Source organism: Tachyglossus aculeatus, chromosome 9 (genome assembly GCF_015852505.1).
Source record: "Tachyglossus aculeatus isolate mTacAcu1 chromosome 9, mTacAcu1.pri, whole genome shotgun sequence".
Classification (NCBI taxonomy): Eukaryota; Metazoa; Chordata; class Mammalia; order Monotremata; family Tachyglossidae; genus Tachyglossus; species Tachyglossus aculeatus.
Window position 1 is genome coordinate 58,645,541 of NC_052074.1, and position 23,625 is coordinate 58,669,165.

Here is a 23,625-nt window from a genome sequence, read left to right on the forward strand (position 1 = left end):
ACAGAGAACAAAACCAAACGTATTACCAAAATAAAATAAATAGAATAGATACGTACAAGTAAAATAAATGGAGTAATAAATATGTACAAATATATAGACAGGTTATCTTAAGATAACCGTTTTAAAGCGTTTCTGGAAGGCCCCCCACGTCGGCCTTTCTGTGGGGTTTTTTTTTTTTTTTCTCCCTCCACACCGCGTGGCAGGGAGAGGCCTTCTTGCCGCCTCAGGGGCGCGGGCCCGCGTGAGGAGCCATGGCGGGTCGCCTGCCGCCCAAAATGGGCGGTGAGGGGGGGGGACGGTGTCATGGCGGGTCGCCTGCCGCCCAAAATGGGGGGGGGGAGGCGGTGGGGACGGGGAGGGAGGCCGCCGTCCCCGACCGCATTTCCGCCATCATGAGGAGAAAGACAAGGCGCCTCCTTCTCCTCCCCTCCCCCTCCCGGGCGCGCGCGCGCGCGCGCGCGGGGAGGGGGCGGGGCCGGGCCCCGAGGGCGGGAAAACGGAGCGGACTGCGCCTGCGCGGCGGCGCCCCCCCCGCCCCTCGGCCAATCCCCGGCCGGCGGCGCGCGGAAAGCGCGTCACGTGACCGCCCGCCCCCCTCCCCTCCGCCTCTTCCTCTCGGTCCCATATTGAACCCGAGTCGGAGGCGGCGAGTCCCGGTCGCAAAATGGAGGTAAAACAGCCGCCCGGTCGCCCCCAGCCCGACTCCGGCCGCCGCCGCCGCCGCCGGGGGGAGGAGGTATTCGGGGGACGGGGATGAGGGAGGGACGGGGGGGACGCTGCGGGGAGGGAGGGTCCCGCGCTCTGCACTGAGGGGGCGGGAAGAGCGGGGTCATGGCGGCCGCCCGCCTCGTCGTCTCCTCACCGCCGGGCCTGGCCGCCCGAGCCGCCATGGCGGAGGAGCGCGGCCCGGCGGGCGGTTGGGAAGGAGACGACGACGATGGGGGGGGGGGGAGGGGGGAGGGCGGGGACATCCGGGACATTCGGCACATCCGGGACATTCGGCCGCCGCCACATTGACATTGATCCCGAGCGCTGCGAAATGGCGCATTGGCCCGCAATGGCGGCCGCCGCCTCTTTCGCCTCAGCGGCGCCCGGCAGAGCAGAGCGCGGGAAGGGGGAGAAAAGAGGGCGGGGGGAGGCGGGAGGCCCCTCTTTCTCTCACACTCCCTCAATCCTATGTACTGAGCGCCTGCAGGACGCTGTAGTAGCCGCTTGGGGAGGCGACGCCATATAAAGACGGCCCCTCCCCGACAACGGCCTCACAGGCACAAGACGACAAAAAACGAGGAGAGGCAGCGTGGCTCGGTGGAGAGAGCCCGGGCTTTGGAGTCCGAGGTCATGGGTTCGAATCCCGACCCCGCCCCACGCCCGCCGCGTGATCTTGGGCAGGTCGCTTCTCTGGTCGCCTCAGTGACCTCACCTGTAAAATGGGGGTTAGGACTGTGAGCCCCGCGTGGGACAACCTGCTCACCCTGTGTCCTCCCCAGGGCTTAGTACGGTGCTTCGCACATAGCGCTTAACAAATGCCAATTATTATTATTCTTATTATTAAAACAGGGAGACGGGAGTCAAAATCCTCTTCATGGGATTAAAGATGTCGGCTCGCCTTTAGGGAATAGGATAGGGAATACGTATAAGGAAAATAGGGAAGTGGGTGCGAGTGTATCGCGCGCACCGCCAACAGAAGAGTAGGAAATACGTACGAAAGAAATGTGTTCAAATATGTGATGCGCACAGGTAACAGAGTAGGAAATACATACGAGGAAAAGGGAGAAATGTGTGCAAATATAGCGTGCGCACCGCTGGCAGAATGGGAAATACGTACGAGGAAAAGGGAGAAATGTGTGCAAATATAGCGTGCGCACCGCTGGCAGAATGGGAAGTACGTACAAGGAAAAGGGAGAAGTGTGTGCACATAGAGCGTGCGCACCGCTAGCAGAAGAATAGGAAATGCGTACAAGTAAAATCGATCAATCAATCAATCAATCAATCGTATTTATTGAGCGCTTACTATGTGCAGAGCACTGTACTAAGCGCTTGGGAAGTACAAATTGGCAACACATAGAGACAGTCCCTACCCAACAGTGGGCTCACAGTCTAAAAGGGGGAGACTGAGAACAGAACCAAACATACCAACAAAATAAAATAAATAGGATAGAAATGTACAAGATAAATAAATAAATAAATAGAGTAATAAATATGTACAACCATATATACATATATACAGGTGCTGTGGGGAGAATGAGAATGCGAGTGAGTGTGTGTGTGGTTTCTTCAGTCCAAGCAGGGAGAAATGTGTGCAAATATATCGTGCGCACCGCTAACAATAGGAAATGCGTACAAGTAAAAGGGAGAAATGTGTGCAAATATAGCGTGCGCACCGCTAACAATAGGAAATGCGTACAAGTAAAAGGGAGAAATGTGTGCAAATATAGCGTGCGCTCCGCTAACAATAGGAAATGCGTACAAGTAAAAGGGAGAAATGCGTGCAAATATAGCGTGCGCACCGCTAACAATAGGAATTGCGTACTAGTAAAATAGAGGAATGTGTGCAAATATATGGTGCGCCCCGCCAACAGAATAGGAAATACGTACAAGGAAAAGAGAGGAAAGTGTGCAGATATATCGTAAGCACCGCTAACAGAGTAGTAAATAACGTACGAGTAAAATAGAGTAATCCGTACAAATGCATTGCGCGCATCATTAAATAGAATAGTAAATATGTAAAAGTAAAATAACTAGAGTAGGAAATCTGTACAAATTTATATCCAAGTGCTGCGGGGAGTTGAAGGAGGAGAGGAGGAAGGGTCTGGGAAGGCCTCCTGACCACACCACGCCCGCAGCCCTGATCGGTTGCGAGGCCCCAACTCCGGCCCGGATCACTTTCATCTCCGAGGCCTCTTATTCCCTACACCTTTTTAAAAGATCCACCGTATTTTTCGAACTCTTTACCATCGCAGCGCCCCCCCCCCCCCACATTAATAATATTAAATATTTGTGACTCATTGGAACGGCCCGGGCTTGGGAGTCGGAGGTCGTTTGTTCTAATCCCGCCTCCCTCACATGGCCATGTGACTTTAGGCAAGTCACTTCAGTGGGCCGCAGTGACCTCATCTGTAAAATGGGGGTGAAGACTTGAGCCCCACGTGGGATCAACTTGCATCGCACATAGCGCTTAACAATTACCACCAGTATTTATTATTCTCTGTGCCTCAATGACCTCATCTGTAAAATGGGGATGAAGACTGACCCACGTGGGGCTCACAATCTGATCACCTTGTATCCACCCCGGCGCTGAGAGCAGCGCTTTGCACATAGTAAGGGCTTAAATACCATCGTTGTTACTATTAAATACCAATTCGGTTGGGTTCTTGATGGCTTGTTGGCAAGACCAAGGGCTTGGGAGTGAAGACGTGGCTTCCGATCCAGCCGCTGGGCTGCTGCGCGACCTTGGGTGAGTAACTTAACTCCAGCGCTTAGTACAGTGCCCAGCCCATCTCACTTAACAAATACCATCGCCATCAACTTTTCTGGGCCTCAGTTGCCTCCATCTGGAAAATGGGGATTAAGGCTGTGAGCTCCACGTGGGAAAACCTGATGACCTTGTATCTATCGCAGCTCTTAGAGTGTTCTTAGCCTGTAGTAAGCGCTTAACAATATCATCAACTTGTGTACCTCAGTGACCTCATCTGGAAAATGGGGATTAAGACTGAGAACCACGTGGGGCAACCTGATGGCCTTGTACCTACCCCAGCGTTTAGAGTGGTGCTTGGCACCTAGTAAACGCTTAACAAATCCCATCATCCACTTATGGGCCTCAGTGACCTCATCTGGAAAGTGGGGATTAAGACTGTGAGACCCACGTGGAACAGCCTGATCACCTCAAATCTACCCCAGCGCTTAAAACAATGCTGAGGACATAGTATCCGCTTAAATACTATCATAACACCCCAGCGCTTAGAACAATACTGAGGACATAGTATCCGCTTAAATACTATAATAATAACAATAATGCTTATTTACTCCCACTGGAATCAGTCCGTGGGGAGGAAGTTTGTGAAATTGATCATGGAGCCTGTTGCATGGTCAGTGACATGAGGGGTCGGGAACCCATGTTGAAGAGCTCTGTCAGCATGAGTTAGCTCTCCGATCTTCATTGCCTTAACCTCTGGGCTTTAAAAAATGCCCACTCTCTGCGGCTACCGTTTTTAAAACAAACAATAACCCTATCTGCTGAAGAGGTTCGAGAGCTCCCCTTTCCTCTTAACTGGGAGGAGTCCGATGATCTCTTAATCCGAATTCCATCAAGGAATTTACCCGGGATAGGGCCAGAAACATACATTTGAAACTTCCTGTTTAAAAACGGATAACTTAGAGACAGGAAACATCAACCAAATTCCCTGTGGCGTAGGCCTTTAAATAAAGCTAAACCGTTACTAGGGCATTTGATAGCAGATTGGGTAGGGTCTTTGTAAAATATTGGTCACATCTGTTGGAAAATGACAGCTGTTGGTCATTACTCAATAAAATGCCCATGTTCAGTATCTGTACGGTGGCTCTACCTAGATGCATAAAGATCAAAATTATTGAATTCAAAGAGAGCACATGAAAAAGAAAAATGTGAAACTTTGGCCTCTGCAAACAAATCACGTGCTGCTGATATTTGGACCGTAGGGCAGCCTTAAATTAGAAATAGAGGAAGGATAAAATCAATATTTAAAAATCTCCATTTGGCAGTTTTTGCTGAGTTCTGTCCACAAGTGGAAAAAATGTCCTTTCTCTACAGAAGCCCGCTCCGGTTCTTTTGACCTTGACTCCCAGATTTGCTCATCCCAAATCTTTGACAGACTGAGTGTTCCTGGTCAGGGCCAAAAGACGAAATGGTGGCTCTATCACCTGTTAGTTATTTGAAGCTTCTTGATTTCCCCGTCCTCACCCAGCCCCCCACACTTAAGATGAAAACTTCGTATCTCTGCTGTACACTAAACTTGCATAGAATGAATGCGAACAAAGAGGAAGCTTTAATGGGTTGCTGACAGAAGAGCAAAGAAGTTTTTTTTTTTTTTAACCCAGACTCTTTTCATGCAAAAGACTATAGAAATGCTATAGTGGCAGTTGAGGGGAGGAGAAAAAACTAGGTCCCAAGTGAAAACAGTTTAAACATGAGAATCTTAAAATCAAGTGCCCACTAATTAGAGGTTGTAGTATTTAAAATGCAGTTCACATTCCTCAAATTATAGGGCTTTTAGATATTCGTTGGCCTATCTGGATTTGCAGTCAAATATATTTGGCTCTTAGGCAGCTGTTGTCCATAGTCCCTCTCTCTCACTGTGTCCGAATAAAACTGGGGTAATTTGCAGGAGAATAAAAATTCCTAGTTATATGTCATTCCAAATACTAAGATCAGGTAGAGCATCTTTTGGGTTGGTGTTGGCACAGCCACACCGGCAGAGCATATACCAAGCTCCAGACCAAACCTGGAAACTTCTACTTTGATAGACATAATAATAATGGTATTTGTTAGCGCTTATCATGTGCTAAGCACTGTTCCATACATGGCCCTACACGTGTTTTCTTCATCTTATACTGCCTTAATAGGCGAATTAATAGTATTTGAGTGTCTGCTCTGTGAAGAGCACTTGACTAAGCCCTTGGGAAGAGTACAATAAATTAGTACACACTTCTCTCAGGGAGCCTTCCTGCCCTCCCTTCCTCCTGGATGGCCATAAGAGTGACACTTTAGGTTACTGTATTAACTGCTCTAGAGCACTTGAAATGTAATTCTAAAGCAGGACATTGAATTGGAGATTCTTTGGGCACAGCCCCACCCCCTTACCTCCCAAAAGATTTGTACATCCACTCTATATTACATTCACTTTACCCCACACAATCCTTACCTCTAATTCCAAAAATAACCACACCCAAAAACCTGCAATTGTTAAAATGTTGCATCTCTTTTCAGGGCCATGATCCGAAGGAACCAGAGCAGTTGAGAAAACTGTTCATTGGTGGCTTGAGTTTTGAGACTACAGATGATAGCTTGAGAGAACACTTTGAGAAATGGGGCACTCTCACGGATTGTGTGGTAAGTTGTTATAAAAAAGGGTCTTTAAGAAAAGAAAACAATGGTTAGGGTAAATGGAAAGCTTATCGTTTTTCTCTGCCTTTTAGGTGATGAGAGACCCACAAACGAAACGTTCCAGAGGCTTTGGCTTTGTGACTTACTCTTGTGTAGAAGAGGTAGATGCAGCCATGTGTGCTCGGCCCCACAAGGTGGATGGCCGTGTAGTGGAACCAAAGAGAGCTGTTTCTAGAGAAGTATGTTTAAAAACTTGTTCTAGCCGTGTGCCGTCGAGGAAAATGCGGGTCAAAATGAAGTTTTAAACTTCTGTGCAATTTTGTTTAGGATTCCGTAAAGCCTGGAGCCCATCTAACAGTGAAGAAAATATTCGTTGGTGGCATTAAAGAAGATACAGAAGAGTATAACTTAAGAGATTACTTTGAAAAGTATGGGAAGATTGAAACCATAGAAGTTATGGAAGATCGGCAGAGTGGGAAGAAGAGAGGATTTGCTTTTGTTACTTTTGATGATCATGATACAGTGGATAAAATTGTTGGTATGTAACGATTTCCCAGGTTTGAGATTAGGTCAGTCGGAAACAAGACTGGTGATTCTAAAAGTGATCATCCACAATTGTGTGGCGTGGGTTTGTGTGTGTGTGTGTGTAAGTTTACCTCATCCTGTCTTTAAGATTGCTTATGCACGCTCCGCCAGTGTTGAGTTTTTAAAGTGACCTGTTGCCATTAAGTTTTTTATTTTCTTAAGAAAACCTCTTTTCTTTTAGTTCAAAAATATCATACCATAAATGGGCATAACTGTGAAGTGAAGAAAGCCCTTTCGAAGCAAGAGATGCAGTCGGCTGGCTCACAAAGAGGTAAGTTAGGAAGGTGTATAGGAAGCACTTAACAGATACCATCATTATTATTACTATTATGTAGATTGTAGGAGTGCTCATGTACAGTTGTATGTCATTCCTGACCGGCTTAAATTATTTTAAGGTCGTGGCGGTGGCTCAGGCAATTTCATGGGCCGTGGAGGAAACTTTGGAGGCAGTGGAGGGAATTTTGGCCGTGGAGGAAACTTTGGTGGAAGAGGTAAGGTGACTTGGAGAAATTCAGGGTAAAGGTGCTTAAAGAACAGAGGTGTTGTACCAAAAATTTTAAATCTTTCTCGCTTTCTCTTTTTCTCGTTTGTGCAGGAGGCTATAGTGGTGGTGGAGGAGGTGGTGGTAGTAGAGGTAGCTATGGAGGAGGTGATGGTGGATACAATGGATTTGGTGGCGATGGTAAGTGCAGATAATGTCATACTTGTTTTGCTTCTTGGAAACTTAGTTTGAGGTAGGCTACCCAGTTTTACTTATGATGTTTGATGTTACACTGATTCTAAGGCAGAAAAGAATAAATGTAAGAGAAAACTAGGTAGAATGGAAATTTGGTCATACATGTGTTTCATTTGTCCGTTAACTGACTAGTAATGAACAGCAGTGACCAGCCCAACTAGAAAACGTTTATAGGAAGTGTGTTTGGGTTTGGGGAGAATTGAAGCATTGAGAAGCTTGCTTATTGTATTTGTTGTTGAGTCTTACAACACGATAGCCATCCATTTGTGAGCCTAAGTTAAAGGCGTTCAAATTCAGTGCTGGGAGCCAGTGGCATGCAGGTGCTTTGTATGCTTTTGTGTATATATGCAAAAATCAATCCATCAGTGGTGTTAAGCGCTATGTGCAGAGAACTGAACACTTGGAAGTGTACAACGCAGCCGAGTCGGCAGACACATTCCTTGCTCACCAGGAACTTACGGTCTAGAGGGTCAAGCTGAGCGTACAAGTCTCCTCAAAACTAAAGTATATTCAGTGTGTTAACCGTATACTATTTCGTTAACCTTGTAAAAAGGCCCTTGGGTAATTACAGTAATTTTAACAACTGCTTTTAAAGTGAAGTGGGTGTTACATCAATCAATCAGTCGTATTTATTGAGTGCTTGCTGTGTGCCGAGCACTGTACTAAGCGCTTGGGAAGTACAAGTTGGCAACATATAGAGACAGTCCCTACCCAACAGTTGGCTCACAGTCTAAAATGTTACATGTGACTCTTAATTTTTTTAGGTGGCAACTATGGAGGTGGTCCTGGCTACAGTAGTAGAGGGGGTTATGGTGGTGGTGGACCAGGATACGGAAACCAAGGAGGTGGATATGGTGGTGGTGGTGGAGGAGGAGGATATGATGGTTACAATGAAGGAGGAAATTTTGGTGGTGGTAAGCTACACGTCTTTATTTCCTTTTTTATTGTAGGCTTTAAAATGTTAGTTTACTGTAGATTCACTTTAAGAGGTAAAGAGGTTTCACTTGGGGAATAAGGATATAGTTTCTTAAAAATCTATTGAAAGTAGGTTTTTCTTGTGTATGGTGCTTAGTGACTTGATTAAGATTAACACCCCAAACTGATTACAAGCTTAAGTTTAAATTTAAGCTAAAATAGTCATATTTTAAATTTTCTCTGCTTACTACTTAAAATAACACATGATGCACTGTTTATACCTGTGTTGCTCCTTACAGGTAGCTTGTTTTAACTTAGAACCAGTTGAAACCAGGAACCTCTCATTAGTGAGACAGAATCCTATGTCTTACTGAGTTGACGGTTTAGACCTAGAGCCCCAAGCATATTTTCAGCTTCCAAGTATCTGACTCCAGGAGTACACGTGCCATTTCCACAAATGTCTGTGGACCCCTTGGACAGGATGAGCCCTTCAGGCCCTAAGGAGGCAAATAGGAATATTGGCTTGACTCATGATCCTAAGTCCACATAACTAACTACCTCCTTCCCCCATGAATTCCATATTAAGATCGATTAGAACAGGAGTGGGTTAATAGATCTTTGTCCTTGAGGACCACTTGCACAGTTCTGAGGTGTGTCGCCTGCCACCTACCCACAGGTGCCATTGGTATCGGCCGAGCCGGAGGTGATCTTTTTTGAGGAGCCAAGTGGCCAGTCTTGACTTAACTGGGCTCTTAGAAGCTGCTCCCTGCAGATCGTGAATTCAGTATAGATTGGCAGACCTGGTTTTTAGCTGCTCCTGTCTTACGGCCATCCAGTGTTGGCTCTGTTTTACCTCAAGTGTTTCCAATCTGATTAAAAGTATTTGAAGGGGGGAAAAAAATCCCAGCAAAGAGGCAGGTGGAAATGGAACCGGAATAAGGAGTGAAATTTTAGTCATTGTTAACCTCTCAATGTTGATTTCCTCTCGCTTCCTTGAGTTTTTCAAACTTGGGTGTACATTCATTTTATACACCAAACTGCATGTCTACTTTGGGATTGAATTTTGCCGGGAGATGATGTTAAATATAAGAGTGGCTCTAACGGTTACCGTATCTGCTTTGATTTCAGGTAACTATGGTGGCAGTGGAAATTACAATGATTTTGGAAATTACAGTGGACAGCAACAGTCAAATTACGGACCCATGAAAGGAGGAGGCAGTTTTGGTGGAAGGAGCTCAGGCAGTCCCTATGGTGGTAAGTAGCCAGGCTTTCTTGGTCTAATTCCAAAAGTGCCTCTGCCAGGAAGTCTGTACTAATGTACTTGTCTGTGCACTTGCAGGTGGTTATGGATCTGGTGGTGGGAGTGGTGGATATGGTAGCAGAAGGTTCTAAATACCCAGCAGAAAAGGGTAGGTATCTTAACACATTTATTGCAAATGATAAAAGAAAAAGCTTCTGCCTTCATTGAGTGTAATAACTTTTTTATCCTATATTATTCAACAGGCTACAGTTCTTAGCAGGAGAGAGAGCGAGGAGTTGTCAGGAAAGCTGCAGGTTACTTTGAGACAGTCGTCCCAAATGCGTTAGAGGAACTGTAAAAATCTGCCACAGAAGGAACGATGATCCATAGTCAGAAAAGTTACTGCAGCTTAAACAGGAAACCCTTCTTGTTCAGGACTGTCATAGCCACAGTTTGCAAAAAGTGCAGCTATTGATTAATGCAATGTAGTGTCAATTAGATGTACATTCCTGAGGTCTTTTATCTGTTGTAGCTTTGTCTTTTTTCTTTTTCTTTTCATTACATCAGGTATATTGCCCTGTAAATTGTGGTAGTGGTACCAGGAATAAAAAATTAAGGAATTTTTAACTTTTCAATACTTGTGTAGTTCAGTTTTTCTACATTTTAGTACAGATCCTATAACAAAGGTGAAAAATGCAATTTTGAAGGTGTTTCCTTGTGGGTTAACAAGTAGAGAAAGGATCACTGCATTTGTTAAATTACTCTTTTGTATGAATTTTTTGCTAAAGTTAACTGTAAAGAAACACCTGCCGACTTGCAGTCTAAGGGGAAATCTATTCTCCCCGGACCCAAACCGTAGTTCCCATTGATGTGAATGGGACTTGACACATGTGGAGAGAATAGAGACTTGTATGTTTGCAATATGTGTTTTAGATAACAACTAGAATCGGGTGATTAAATTAGTATATATGTGACTTAAAAAGCATCAAGCTTTACATTCAAATGAAAACTTCCAAATTACCTTTCGGTTTGTGCATATAATTTTTTAGAAATGCCATTCTTTATGATTTAGTGGGTTCCACGAGAGTCCTTGCTTTGTTTTAAAAAACAAACAGGAAAACAATCCATTCTAAGATTTTCCAGGACTACACTTGAGCTGCCATCTTTGGTATGGATGTAGGAAAATGTCTACATTCTCCTGCTTAAGTTGAAGCAGTAGATTTTTTTTTTGCACCCCCCCCCCTTAAGTGATTTACAGACTGCCCTACGGCAGAGAGTGGGTACCAGGGTTTTTTTTTAATTGGTTTTTAAGGGAGAGGGAAAGACCCAAAGACCTTCAAGTACTTGCCTTGGTTTCGTGTGTCTAATTTATACAAGCTGTTGGAGCAACAGAATAAAAAGCACGCATTGTGAAACACTTAATGGATGGCATGCTTTCCTACCGATTTATTTACCCATAGCATTTGCTGGTTGAACTTAAGGATGGCCCAGGTGAAAACTTGTCAGATCAAATTTTTATTTAAAAACCTATCTGCCCATAGCGGCAAAAGAGGACGATTTAGCCTTTCGCTTTCGGAGATGGGAACTCAGACCCGAACTAGGCCATGAGAGAATAAAAGTGGACTCTAGATACTAGTCTTTGGTCTTGTTTATATACCCACCTACACCCTTGATATAATCCACCAGCTTGCTTGAGCAAGCTCCAGTCTAAGTGTTCCTAAGACCACAAACTTGTCAGTCTTGTGGCCACCTTGTGCAGAGCCCGCCAAAACTGTCTTGCCCCGGTCAGTGCTTAATTTGTGTTCAGACTGTATACGTGCCTTGCTGTCGTCCTTCCCCTAGAGTTGAACATTGTCACCAAAACCCTCCTTTTTGTTTGCATAAGAACTAGACGCAGCGTGGGGAAGGGAAAGGGGAGACCTGAAAGGTGAAAGGACCGTGGGACCAGGTTGGCATGTGATGGCATTGCCTTTCCTCACTTGGTCATTGCAAGATTGGGAGCAGGCAATACCCATCCGATCCAGAAATGGGCTTCCACAGGTGTGGCAATGTCACAAACCATTCAGTGTCACAAGCAACCGACTCTGCTTGCTCATGGATTACATAAAATGGGTGCATATTGAAAATAAAAATCACTTGACTCTGGAAGTGTGGAAAACTGAAGGATTACTGTCAATGTTAAGAGCTAACTGTTTCTGGGGACCTGCTTCAAAAAACACTGTGGAAGATGCATTCTTCAAACGGGGCTCCAGATTGTCACAACTCACACACACCAATAGCAAATTGATGTGTGTGCCTGCTAGGATTTGGGGGTGAAGGGGAAAAATAACCCGCTCTTTCTGGTTTGCAAAATGGAATTACTTAAAGGAAAAACCTTGACAGTATCCATTCACCAAGGCATATGTAGTTAATCATTGATGTATTACCATTGTATTGATGTTCAAACTGATTTCGTGATGATAAATGATCAAATGAGCTGTTTTGCAATCTAAGGTTAAATCTGGATGTGTAAAAAAAAAAAATTTTTAAGCGATAGTTTAGTTTTTGTGTATCGTGGAAAAATAAGCCACAAGAACAGTGACTTAACCAGCTTTAAAGAAATTAAGATGTACTTTTTAGCACAGGGTGGATCAAAGGAAACTCACTAAGACAGGACTTCCGCAGCCTATTCAGTGTGGACAAGTCAGCATAATTAAAGAATGACAAGGCAACAGCTTCAACTTCAGAGAAGTGAAGGCATAAGATACGGGGCTGATAGTGAGAAGCTTTCCAAAAGCTAGTTAAATCTGCCTATTACTGCCGAAATATCGAAGAAAGTCTAGCCAAGAGTTCTTCGCCTTTTGGAACCTCCTTGAGTGATAGCTACTTGAGTTGGCACAGTCAATAGGTCTAGCGTTTAGACCTAAAAGGAAGGGCAATAAGCCTAGGTAAGGCTTGCATTTTAATTTTTTCACCAATTAAAACGTAATGTGTTTTTTTTTTTTTTTAAGCAAGGTAAGAGTCATCTCTTTAATTTGCAGGTTGAATGAGAGCCACTTCATGCCTAAACGAGGAAAGCCTTGCATACCATCTTTAAAATTCGAAGGTTTCTGGCTGGGTAAGGTTTGTAGTGTATGCTAAAATGTCTGCTCATGACCCCTTGCATTTATTTATGGGCCTTTCAATTTTAGCCCTTTATTTCATGCTGGTATTCTGTACGTCTGCCCTAATTCCAAAGGTAGTGGGGTGACTGAAGGTCAGAAGACCTCCTAAAATTACTCTTTTTCTTTTCCCTGGGACCAGTTAACACAGGCAATCGACCTTTGGGTTTATATTCCACAGCCCTTCTGATGACTTGTTTATTAGTGCCCTTGCAATAGCATGAATATGCCCTCGAGCAGAATCAAGTTCCACAAGCAGGAGAACATTACCTCTGAAGAGCCTATGCAAAACACCATCAATAATCTTGCATTGATGAACTTGTTTAGATGAGCTCAGTTTATCAATTGGGGCTGGAAAACAATGTGTAACAGGTAAAACTTTCCAGAGTCTGGCATTGGTATTTGAATGAGTAGAGCTCGAGCCTCCTCGTTTTACCAGGGGGTGGGAGAGAGGAAAACTAACTTTTAATTAATCCACGTTAGACACTTAGCATCAAGGTACAAAACAGTTACACTCAAGTCACTCACAATCAGATTTCTGTTTTAAAAAGCTTACATCTATTTTAAGCTGCTGTCTTAAAGTGGGCCTGATCCCAAAGGTTACTTGGATTTGGAGGAGTTGGTGCCTTTGAATTCTGCCAGTTATCTATGCAAATGACATCCTGTTGGCCAGAAATATTCACTTTTGGAAGGTGATGAGTTTACTACAGGCTTAAAATGGACCAGCCTGCTTTGGGACACCACAGACCTGTGGAAATTCAATGGCGTATAAGTGCTAACAAAGCAGATTCCAAAACTATGTTTACCTGTACTGACTTGGACTTGTACTAACTTGAAGTATGCTGCCAGACCAAATACATATTACCATTCAATCATATTCATTGAGCGCTTACCGTGTGCAGAGCACTGTACTAAGTGCTTGGGAAGTACAAGTTGGCAACATATAGAGAACGGTCCCCACCCAACAAACGGGGTCACAGTCTAGAAGGGGGAGACAGGAAACAAAACAGGTGTCAAAATCCCAGGCAAAGCAACATTCTTAAACACCAAAAGACATTCATCGGTGGTTGCTGGTTAATACAGAGGGGAAATGTGATGGAGTGAAATTAGTCTCCCTTAAATTTAGCTTTATTACGTTTTCTGGATGCCCTTGAAACAGGCAACAGCAGTGCTGTGCCAAGCACCCGACTCGTGTACAGGGTGAGCTTGGGTGTTGATAGTGCTGCAGTTGTTGCCATTCCTCAGTACTACAGATGAGCTATGCTTCCAGGTTCACCGGCCATGTACCTCCTCTTAGATGTCAGGGTAAGTGAAAGGTTGTAGGGGTGGCAGCCTCGCAAAACCCAGCTTGATCCCTCATTTTTCCCATAGGCCACCTCACCTGGGCGTATGGCGAGGGCATTGTTGGACACAGAGGAAAAGCCTTCCACTTGGTATAGGTGATCTAAAGTCTTGACACTTGTGTAAAAGTCAGCTCCTTCCTAATGTGGATGATCTCTAATCACAAGACTTGGAAATGACCCACTTGATTTCTGACAGGTGCAAGGGTGGTGGCTTACAACCCCTAGAATTCAATTTCAGGAGAAATAAGTGTTTTGCTGTAAGGTACCAGGGGTTTTTTTGATCAGTTTAGCAATACCTCTAGAGTTATTAACGAGAAGGAAAGCCATGGTTTTGCTCTGGTATGATATTTGAAATGTAAGGTCCTTTTCCTTTTCCTGTAGCCCACAGTAAATAGCCAAGTTGGCCTTCATTGCCCGTTAATAACAAAAAAACTTGTATAACAAGTGCTTTCTAGGTGTACTTCCACTCACTGGGAATCGAGTAATGGTATTTATTGAGCACCTACTGTGTGCAGAGCACCATACTAAGTGCTTGGGAGGGAAATGAGAGGGTTTGTAAGAAATGGTAAGCAATTTCCAAGCAAAGCATATAGGCATGAAAAGGGCTTTTTATAAGTCATAACAGCTAATTCAGTTTTATTGAGAAACTAAAAATGGTTACCAGTTTTAAGAGATACGCTTGATTATCAGCTTTGGTTATGCAGATTAACACTCCTTCCCAGAGCAGCAGTATTCCGGCCAGTGATGTAAAAGAAGGTAAAATAAGACTCATAATTGGGGTTAGTAGAAACACTTGTTGGCATTGGATAACCAAATGTGACTAAGACATTGCCTGTGGTGGATTTGAATGTTCAGTGTTGGTTATTTGTAGGAAAATTAAATATGTACATAAAACTTTTAAATTAAAGTATTTTTGAAAGATGTGTGTTTTGTATTTACACCACTGATTCAAGACATTGTTCCTTCAAGAAAAGCTTAAAGCAAAAATGAAAGAACGGTAATAAGCACAGGTATGTATGTGGGAGAAGGGAACAGAAGCTAGCCTGGAATGACACCTGGAGAAAGTTTGAGTTGTAATGGCAAATGTTAATGAAAGACTAAAGGAGCCAATCACTTGTGTTTTTTAAGGTAATAACAGGCAAGAAACTTCCAATGAATTTTAGAAACTGCCCCTGTGGTTTCAAGACACCACCTAAGCCGTGTCTCCTAGCAAGCCTTCTGACAAACTTCATCCTAGAGCAAAGGAATTAATGGTTTTTGTAGATGTATGGTATTTCTGTAATGCATCTTTCAATCTTTCCCTTAGCTTGTATTTTAATTGCACTTGACCTTTTCTGTGGTACATGGCACGTTTGGGTATTTTGTTCCATCCCTGGATTTTCTCTCTCTAGCCTGGCTCATGGATTCCTAATGAGAGAGAGAGAGAGAGAGAGAGAGAGTGTGTGTGTGTGTGTGTGTGTGTGTGTGTGTGTGTGTGTGTTTGAGAGAGAGAGAGTGTGTCATAACTGGTAATGGTTTAAGGAGAATGTAGAAGAGCAGAGTAAGAAGATTAAAGTGAGCCTTGGAGATATCTCTGTGGGGCTGTTCTGATCATAAAGCAGTAGTATGGTATAGTGGCTTTCTCAAACTGAGGTGACTGTGTAAAAGTTCTAAATTTGCGGTCAGTGATTCTTAACATCACCCTTGGTAATTTGTCCCAACTGCTGTACTTCTGTGAATTGAACTGTTTAGTGTGTTTCATTCTGAAAGGACTATAATGGAGAAATAAATGGCTGGACTCAAGTTACATCAACACATGCTGTGTTTCGTTGCCAATCAATGATACTCAATTCTATACCTAAATTGAGGGATAATGCCCACGATATCCTATTGAGAGGCCGGAAGGGACTGGTGGGCAGAGGTAAGCCAGTGCATTTTTGATTCCGGGCGACCCCCTTAATCAGTCATTAGTGATGTGAACTGTTGAGCTGAAAAACGCAACCTCGTTTTCTCAAATACCAAGGAATTTTTCCGTAACATCCTATCCTGGGTCTGAGCGTCAGATGAAGAGGGAGCCCGGGGAGAGCAGTTGTTAATGACTGCCTTTTCTATTCTAGCCTAGAATTTGACTCTCATTGCTGTTGACATTCAACACCTAGTTACTGGTTTTGTCGGAATAGGAGAAATATACCGAGTGTCTGGAACCATTTCACCTTTTAACCAAATTTCACCTGATAGTTTCATACTAGTCAAGCGTGGAATCAGTGGTATTGAACTCTTGCTGCATGCAGAACACTACTAAGTGCTTGGGATCGAACAGTGCAGAATAGTTGGTTGATAGATAATCCCTGTCCTCAAAGTTTATAGTGAAGGGTCTTCTGCCACTTGCATCAACTTATTAACTGCAGTTTCCACATGAGAACCCGATTTCAGAAAGGGGCCCTGGGTAGTAGAACATCTCAGTTCCATCAACCCACAACTTAATTTTAGCGCCTCTTGAATACAATCAGCAAGTAGATTGTACAAGTCTTGTACTGCTATCAGGGCTCACTGACGTCCCAATATGGGTCAGATATGACAACATAAGACAAGTTCTGGCTGTCCCATATGAATGAGTGGGCTCTCGAATGCTGTGTGCTTATTCACCAGCAATTGTATTTATTGAGGACCTACTGCATGCAAAAAGCTGAACTAAGCGCTTGGGAGAGTACAATACAATGGAGTTGGCGGACCAGTTCTCTGCCCACAATGAGCTTACTGTCTTAGAGGGGGAGTAAGTGATTTCTAATTTACTGATGTGTATGCGGATTATCTTGCTGAGCTTGTCGTTCTTTTCAGGGAAAGCCAAGGAAGGAATGTAAAGGAACAAGACTGCAGAAGTTGGTTCTGGAGAGACAGACAGTAGGAGGTAGTTTCCCTCCTGAGGTATTTCCCTCCGTCTGAGCTGCTCGAGGAGTTTGAAAAGTGCAGAGGCAGCAGAAGCCATACAAATGACTGTTAGATTGGTTAAGGGTAATGGAATGCAATTAAGGGATACAGCTTGGTGAAGGGAGCAAGGTTTGAATGTTACTGCTTATTTACGTATGTATTTTGTGCCATCCTGTTACACATGCCTTTGGGCACCGTGATGCAACTGGCAAACATAAGGACCTAATTAAAAAAGCCTCAGTGTCACTAATAAGGTGCCCTAGGAGAAAGGAAGTTGGTGACCACAGAAGCCCTGCTGAAGCGTTTCATCAGGCCCTTGGTACAACCCCCCCTGCCCCCCCAACACCCAGCCCTGACTCTGAAGCTTCTATCCTCCACCTTATCCTTGCCTACTTTCAACCCCCTTTATCAGTCTGTCACCAAGTAATATTTTTTCCCCTACAATAGGACAACTTAAGGATCCACCCAAATGGCTACTAGGAGCATCTGGCCACTTTATGTCCTGCTTTGGCTAGTGCATCACCCTTGTCTTACAGATCTCCCTCTCCAGTCCATACTTCACTCTGCTCCCAGATCATCCTTCTAAAATGTCCAGCGCAGATTTCCCCCCACCACCCACCTCTCCAAGGGTTTAGTTGTACATCCCTGTTCCTTGTTTCATGTCTAACTTGTACTCTCCCAAACATGTAGTACAGTGATCTGTACACAGGTGCTCAAAAATAGTATTGGTATTATTAACAATTGATAATGTGTGTTCAAGCACTTACTGTGTGCCAGGCGCTATATTAAAGCACTGGGATAGATACAACAAATGGGGTTGGACACAGTCCCTACCCTAGGCAAGGTCAGTCTCAATCCCAATTTGACAGATGAGGTAACCAAGGCCCAGAGAAGTGCCCAAGGTCACATTTCAGCTCTATACCAGCTCACAGTTTCCCTTTCTCCCAAAATCACCCTTCTCACTGTGCCTTTTTCTGGACTTTCCTACCTCTAATCCCTGCCTCTTTCTCACCTCCCTCTTGCCCCCAAATCTACGAGAGCTCAGTTTACCCCATCTCCAAAGCCCTCTGAAATCCACGGGGATATGTGCTATTAGAATTCACCCTGGGTTCCTGCCTCTAAACTCTCTTTGCATTCAACCTAACCACTCTGCACTTGTGAACTATTTTAAGCCCGTCTTTCTATCTATAAATTGTCTCCCTAAATTGCATTGTAAGATCCTGGGGTCATGTCTCCTACCTCATACTTTTCTAAGCACAGTCCTCTGAACACAATTGCTCAATAAATACTATTTTTGTGATTAATGTAGCTGAGTGCCATGATCAGGCTTTGATTCTGCAAAATAAATTTCTGGAAAAGCCATGTAAAATTAGAAATTGCTACTGAAGTGCAAGAAGGTACCTTGGGCAAGTAAGAATCTTAAAGCCTTCAGCACTTGTACTACAGTGAGAAGCAATGTGGCCTGGGGCAAAGAGCATGGCCTTGGGGTCAGGGGACCTGGGTTCTAATCCCAGCTCTACCCCTTCTCTGCGATCTTTATCTGTGCCTCAGTTACTTCATCTGTAAAATGGGGATTAAGCCTGAGCCCCATGTGGGCTAGGGATTGTGTCCAACCCGATTTGCTTGTGTCCACCCCAGGGTTCAGTACAGTGCCTGGCACATGGTAAGCACTTAACAAATACCACAGTTATTATCTTGGGTCTACCCCAGTGCTTAGTACAGCATCTGGCATATAGTAAGTGCTTAAATACCACTTTAAAAAGACCCAAAAACTTAGAAGCAATTGTGTATGTGGAGCAGGGGCACTATCAGACAGATGAAGGTTCACCAAGAGCTGGGATTACTTTCAAGTTGCTGAAAACGTCCATGGCTTAAAGATTGTTTGATGTTGTCGAGCCAGTCCTTTATTCACTAAAAATTCAGCCTTACAGTAAAAAACAAAGGGCTAAAATCTGCCCCTTCCTTTCCATCCAAACTATGACAATGTTCATCCAGTCACTTATCCTGTCCTGCCTTGGTTACTCTATCAGCCTCCTGGCTGGGAATCCAGGCCGTACTTCATTCACTCTGCTGCCCAGATCATTTTTCCACAAAAAAATTTCACTGATTTCCAGTTCACTCATCTATAGTAGTGAGGAACAGCAACAACTGCAGCACCATCAACACCCAAACCCACCCTGTGAACTGATTTTCAGAGATTCAATAGACTAAATGGTTCACAGGTACATACAGCCTTTGGCATTCCTGGAATAGTAGATGGTTGGAGTTCATAAAAGGCCATCTTGCTTATTGTTGCATCAATTAGAATAATTGAACTCCCAAATCCATTTGGGGGCAAACCCTGGTATAAGCCCCAAAGGAAATGTGCCTGGAGAATCAGATCTGGGTTGAGAAACAGCTGGGGTAGGAAGGCTGAGGAACTGAGTAAACGAGGCAGTGCGATCTGGTGAAAAGAGCACAGGGTGAGGAGTCAGGAGACCCAGATTCCAGTCCCAGCTCTCCTGTGGGTCTGCTGCGTGACCTTGGGCAAATCCCTTAACCTTTCTGTGCCTGTTGGAAAAGGAGGGTAAAACAGCTGCTCTCCTTCCCTCTTAGACTGGAAGTCCTGTGGGAGACAGGGACTTTGATCTGATTACCTTGTATCTGCCTCAGCACTTAACGGAGTGACAGCCACAGTAAGTACCTAAAATGTAACAGGATCAGTAGGATATTCGGGACAAGCGATTGAGCGCTCATGTGCTATGTTTAAGAACTCCGTATTTCATCTTAACACTATCTCTGGCTTATGGTTGGTTATCTGGAGAGGGGGGGCGTGCTGTGGAAATTGTTTCTAGATTACTGTTCTGTGATGTGGGGTTTCAATTCAATTCAATATCCCCTCCCGGGCTACCTTGTAAACAGATGAAATTGTTCAAATGTAAAATACTGAGGAGGAGGTGGGCAGCCCTGGGTTAATTAAGTAGCCCAGCAGCTCTCATCTAGCCACTCTCCAACCATACCCCATCTTACACTTTTAGACTGTGAGCCCACTGTTGGGTAGGGACTGTATATGTTGCCAACTTGTATTTCCCAAGGGCTTAGTACAGTGCTCTGCACACAGTAAGCGCTCAATAAATGATTGATTACACCCTTCCTCTTCAATGGCCTTGTTCTAGCCTACCCTGTCTCCACTCACCCAGGTTTGAGGGCTGACCTGATGGGAGAGGGAATGTGTGCCCGTTCCCCAGCTGTTCCCAGGCACTGTAGTAGGAGCTTCGAGGGTGGAAAAAAATGAGAAAGCAGAAAAGGATGAAGACATTGCCAGCTTGCGATTTCCGAGGCAACTTTTAAAACCAGTAAACCACAACCGAGTAAGGGCCACCAGAGTTAACAGTGGCACAACGGCATACGTTACACAGGCAAGTAAATGCTGTAGAAAAAATATTTTATTTGTGCTCAAAAGCATTTTCCATTTTGGTTGGAAGAACCGATTCCAGTGGTGCGTGCGGCTCTGGTTCCATTCTGACAGGGGTGCCCGGCCTGCAAGTTACAAACCGTAAGGGACATGGGGAGCCGAGTGGAAGTGAGTAAAATGTTTTCAGCCACCAGCGGAGAGAGAAGGTGGGAACCTGAGTTCAACCCACAGTTCGTTTGCCGTCAACAGCTGGTCGGAGATGCGGCCCTCTCACTGGAACGGACACTCAGTGCTACCTGGGATTTTGTCATACTAAGACCACCTCGTCGAGTGTACAAAAACATGTGAGTGGAAAATAACCAGATACGGGAATGGAAATTTTGTTAATGGGGGATCCTTTTGAGCCAGCGTACTTATTGCATAAGGTCTCGTGGGCGACTCCCCAAAAAATCATTTCAATGATCTAACTCTTGTATATTTTTATTAATTCCAGCTCTTTTACTAAATTAAAATATTTACTCTCAAGCAAAACAATTTAAGAAAAAAGGGCAGCCAATTTCAGTCCAACTGGTATTTATAAAAAAAAGTCTCTGCAGTTAGTCTTGCAACAAATTGGATTTAGCAAGCTAAATCATATTTTCATATAAATCTAGGGTTGTAACAAAGGAGGAATAGTATATAAATAAGTTCTGTACTATTTACACTTACAGGAACTAGCCCAAAAAATGCTGTTAAGAAAAGAAACATCAGCCGTTAGAAAAAGGTAACTACTGATTTTTGCATCCTTCCGTATGCCTTCTATTACTTGGACGCTTTTATATCTTTAGGTGTGCATTTTCTATACTAACCTGGACTATATAATCTGTATATTTGCATAGAATCACTTAGAAAACACGAGTTGAAATCTGCCTTTCACATCACAGTAGGAGCTCTCAGTCTAACAGTACGAAAGAACGGTTGGTCTGCGGCCGGCGGAGGCAGCAGGAGCAGGACCGGCACCGTCCCGCCCTCCCTCCCTCCCGCTCGCCCGGCCTAGTTCCCGTGTCCGCCCGGCTTCTTGCTCTTGGGGACGAGGAACACGTGGCCGTCGCGCGTCTGCTGCAGGGAGTAGTCGGCTGGCGAGTAGGGCTGCCCGTCCTGGTCGCGCAGCATGCTGAAGACCTCCAGGTACAGGCTGCTCAGCTGCTGCTTCAGCAGGCGGAGGCTGAGGTGGTGCTCTCCCTTCTCCTTGAGCAGCTTCTCCTTCTCGTCCTTTAGGTGATCCAAGTCCTGCTCCAGCTCCACGATGTTCTCCAGCTTGCGTTTGCGGCAGTTCTGGGCGGCCACCTTGTTCTTGCCCCGGCGGCGGATGTCGCGGATGAGCGCCAGCTGGGCCTCGCTGAACTGCTCCTTGGACATCATCTCGTTGAAGTCGTCCACGGGCAGGTTGATGATCTTGTCCACGGGGAAGGGGATCTGCAGGGCCTTGGCCCTCTGCTCGTCTCGCGTGAAATGCGCCTCCAGCCGGCCCGCGGGCCTGTCCCTGGGGGCCGGGGGCGGCCCCCGGCCGGCCGGCGCCTCCCTCTTGGGCGGGTCCGCCCGCCGCCCGCCCTCGGCCCCCGCGTGGAGCCGGCTCTTGCCGTCGGTGTCGTCCGTCTCCGAGTCGCTGGAGCCCGGGGCCGCGTCTCCGTCGACGGAAGAGTTGGCCGAGGGCTCGGGGGAGGCCACGGCGGAGCTCGTGTTGAGGGAGATGCCCGAGTCGGCGTCATTGGCCTCGGGCCCGCTGCGGGGCCGCGGGCTGGCGAAGGCTTTGCACAGGGCCAGGTCGGCCAGGTCTATGGGCTCGTTGAGCAGGTCCGTGAGCGACCGGCTCGGGGCCCCCTGGGGGGACGGGCCCCCCGGCTCCGGCTCCGCCACAAACGTGGAGTAGAAATCCTCACAGAAGTCGGGGCCGAGCGTGGGGCTGGGGGGCTCGGCCCCGGCGCCCGGCACGCTGAGGTCTTGCGCGGGGAGGGCGCTGTCCTCAAAAGCACTGAGGAAGGCGGGGCTGCTGTCGCTCATCTCTTTCTTGATGGTGCAGGCCAGTGGGGACAGCGCGTCGTAGAAGCCGTAGGGGGGGTCCGCCGGGCCCGATTTGGGTTCGGGGTTCAGCAGTGGGGCCACTTCGGCCTGCTTGTCGTTTTGAATGTTAAGACACTGTGTGAAGAAGGGCAAGGTGACGAGAAGGCCGAGCAACCGAGGCCCGATCTGAAAACTCGACCCGTACGTCACCCCGATGTGAAGAGTGCAAAGGGGGGCTGTGGGCTTTCCCTCTCCCGATCCTTCCCCCGCCACTGAACACGCCACACAAAGGGAGTGGGCCCTGTGGAGTGGGCCCCGGGGGGGCGGGGGCGGTCAGGCCTAGCCCAGGTGGAGGTGGGCCCCAGCGGGGCTTTCTACAAAGGAGCCCACCAAGCTACGAGTGAGCGATCAATCCCCTCGCTCTTCTTGTACAGAATGGCCTGAGTTCAGATGCTGGTTTTGCCAGGTGCTCTGGCTTTGTGAAAAGCAAAGTGAACTTCAACTTGCCCTGACTGTCCCGTCCGCCCCCCCCCCCCACCCCGCAACAAGTCCTCCCCTGCCCCCATTGGCATGAAGGGACGGGACCCGTGGTTGGGGTCTCTCCACGTGGGGCCGGCCTCACCTGTAACTCTGGAATGGACAACAGCTCCTCCCACACTTGCTCTATGTCTTGCATAGTGGCCGAGTCCGGGGCGGGTGGCTCCAGGACGGGGGCTTCGGCGGAAGCCGGAGTCGGGCTGGGAGGGGCGAAGACGGGGCTGCTTTCGGCGGGGGGCGGACTGAGGGATTGAAATGGGGCTGGAGCAACCTAGGACCAAGCACGGAGACTTTATCACCCCCCCACCCTAGGCCAAGTCCACCCAGGGCGCTCCCGATCAGCATTAATGAGGAGGGGGGCTGGGCTGCCCCACTGCCCCCCCAGCCTCAAACCTCTGGCCCAGAGTTTCTCCTCCATCCACCAGTTGGAGAAGGCAGAGCCAGGAAGAGGTACTTTTCCATGCTCTTAATACAGTGCTCTGCACACAGTAAGCACTCAATAAATATGGCTGAATGAATGAACTCCACATGCTGCCTCAAGCCCCTCCGCTTCCTTGGGTCAGCGTGCCGGTTCCGATCAGGACCTGCGCGCCCTGGCCCTGCCAGCGGGAACACTACACCTTCTTCAAGTTCATGTTTCTGGGACACCCCCCCTCCCCCTGGGGCCACTTTCCTTCTGCCAAGGTTCTTTGATCAGAACAATGAATTT

At 46.2% G+C, this 23,625-nt stretch overlaps 2 protein-coding genes across 7 annotated transcripts in view; one reads left to right on the plus strand and one right to left on the minus strand.

The window, feature by feature from the left end:
* The first annotated feature begins 620 nt into the window (after positions 1–620).
* HNRNPA3 (heterogeneous nuclear ribonucleoprotein A3) lies at positions 621–15,832 on the plus strand. Of its 5 annotated transcripts, none has more exons than XR_005452311.1 (12): positions 621–736; positions 5,963–6,085; positions 6,172–6,318; positions 6,407–6,617; positions 6,846–6,935; positions 7,060–7,155; positions 7,260–7,346; positions 8,165–8,314; positions 9,444–9,569; positions 9,655–9,724; positions 12,576–12,652; positions 14,067–15,832. XR_005452311.1 is itself a non-coding variant. In XM_038751625.1 (11 exons), exons 1-10 carry the CDS (start codon positions 665–667, stop codon positions 9,705–9,707), a joined length of 1,155 nt encoding a protein of 384 aa, XP_038607553.1. In that variant the 5' UTR covers positions 621–664; the 3' UTR covers positions 9,708–9,724; positions 12,576–15,832. The 5 variants fall into 5 exon arrangements, 3 of the variants coding, with proteins under 3 accessions (XP_038607553.1, XP_038607552.1, XP_038607554.1); XR_005452312.1 differs by having other exon boundaries at positions 15,167–15,832; XM_038751625.1 differs by having other exon boundaries at positions 12,576–15,832.
* Positions 15,833–20,352: 4,520 nt separating this feature from the next.
* The window catches only part of NFE2L2 (nuclear factor, erythroid 2 like 2), a 49,658-nt gene continuing 46,385 nt past the window's right edge, over positions 20,353–23,625 (minus strand). For both annotated transcript variants that reach the window (XM_038751621.1, XM_038751622.1), the window contains exons 4-5: positions 23,002–23,187; positions 20,353–22,514 (exon numbers count right to left, since the gene is read on the minus strand). In XM_038751621.1, the coding sequence (XP_038607549.1) occupies positions 21,372–22,514; positions 23,002–23,187 (1,329 nt within the window). In that variant the 3' untranslated portion in view covers positions 20,353–21,371. The remainder of the gene's footprint in view (positions 22,515–23,001; positions 23,188–23,625) is intronic.

Coding starts and splice junctions, on each gene's coding strand:
- HNRNPA3 (XM_038751625.1), top strand. CDS start 665: ATGGAGGTAAAACAGCCGCCCGGTCGCCCCCAGCCCGACTCCGGCCGC. Junction 6,618..6,845: donor TACAGTGGATAAAATTGTTG/GTATGTAACGAT, acceptor CTTTTCTTTTAG/TTCAAAAATATCATACCATA. Junction 6,936..7,059: donor GTCGGCTGGCTCACAAAGAG/GTAAGTTAGGAA, acceptor AATTATTTTAAG/GTCGTGGCGGTGGCTCAGGC.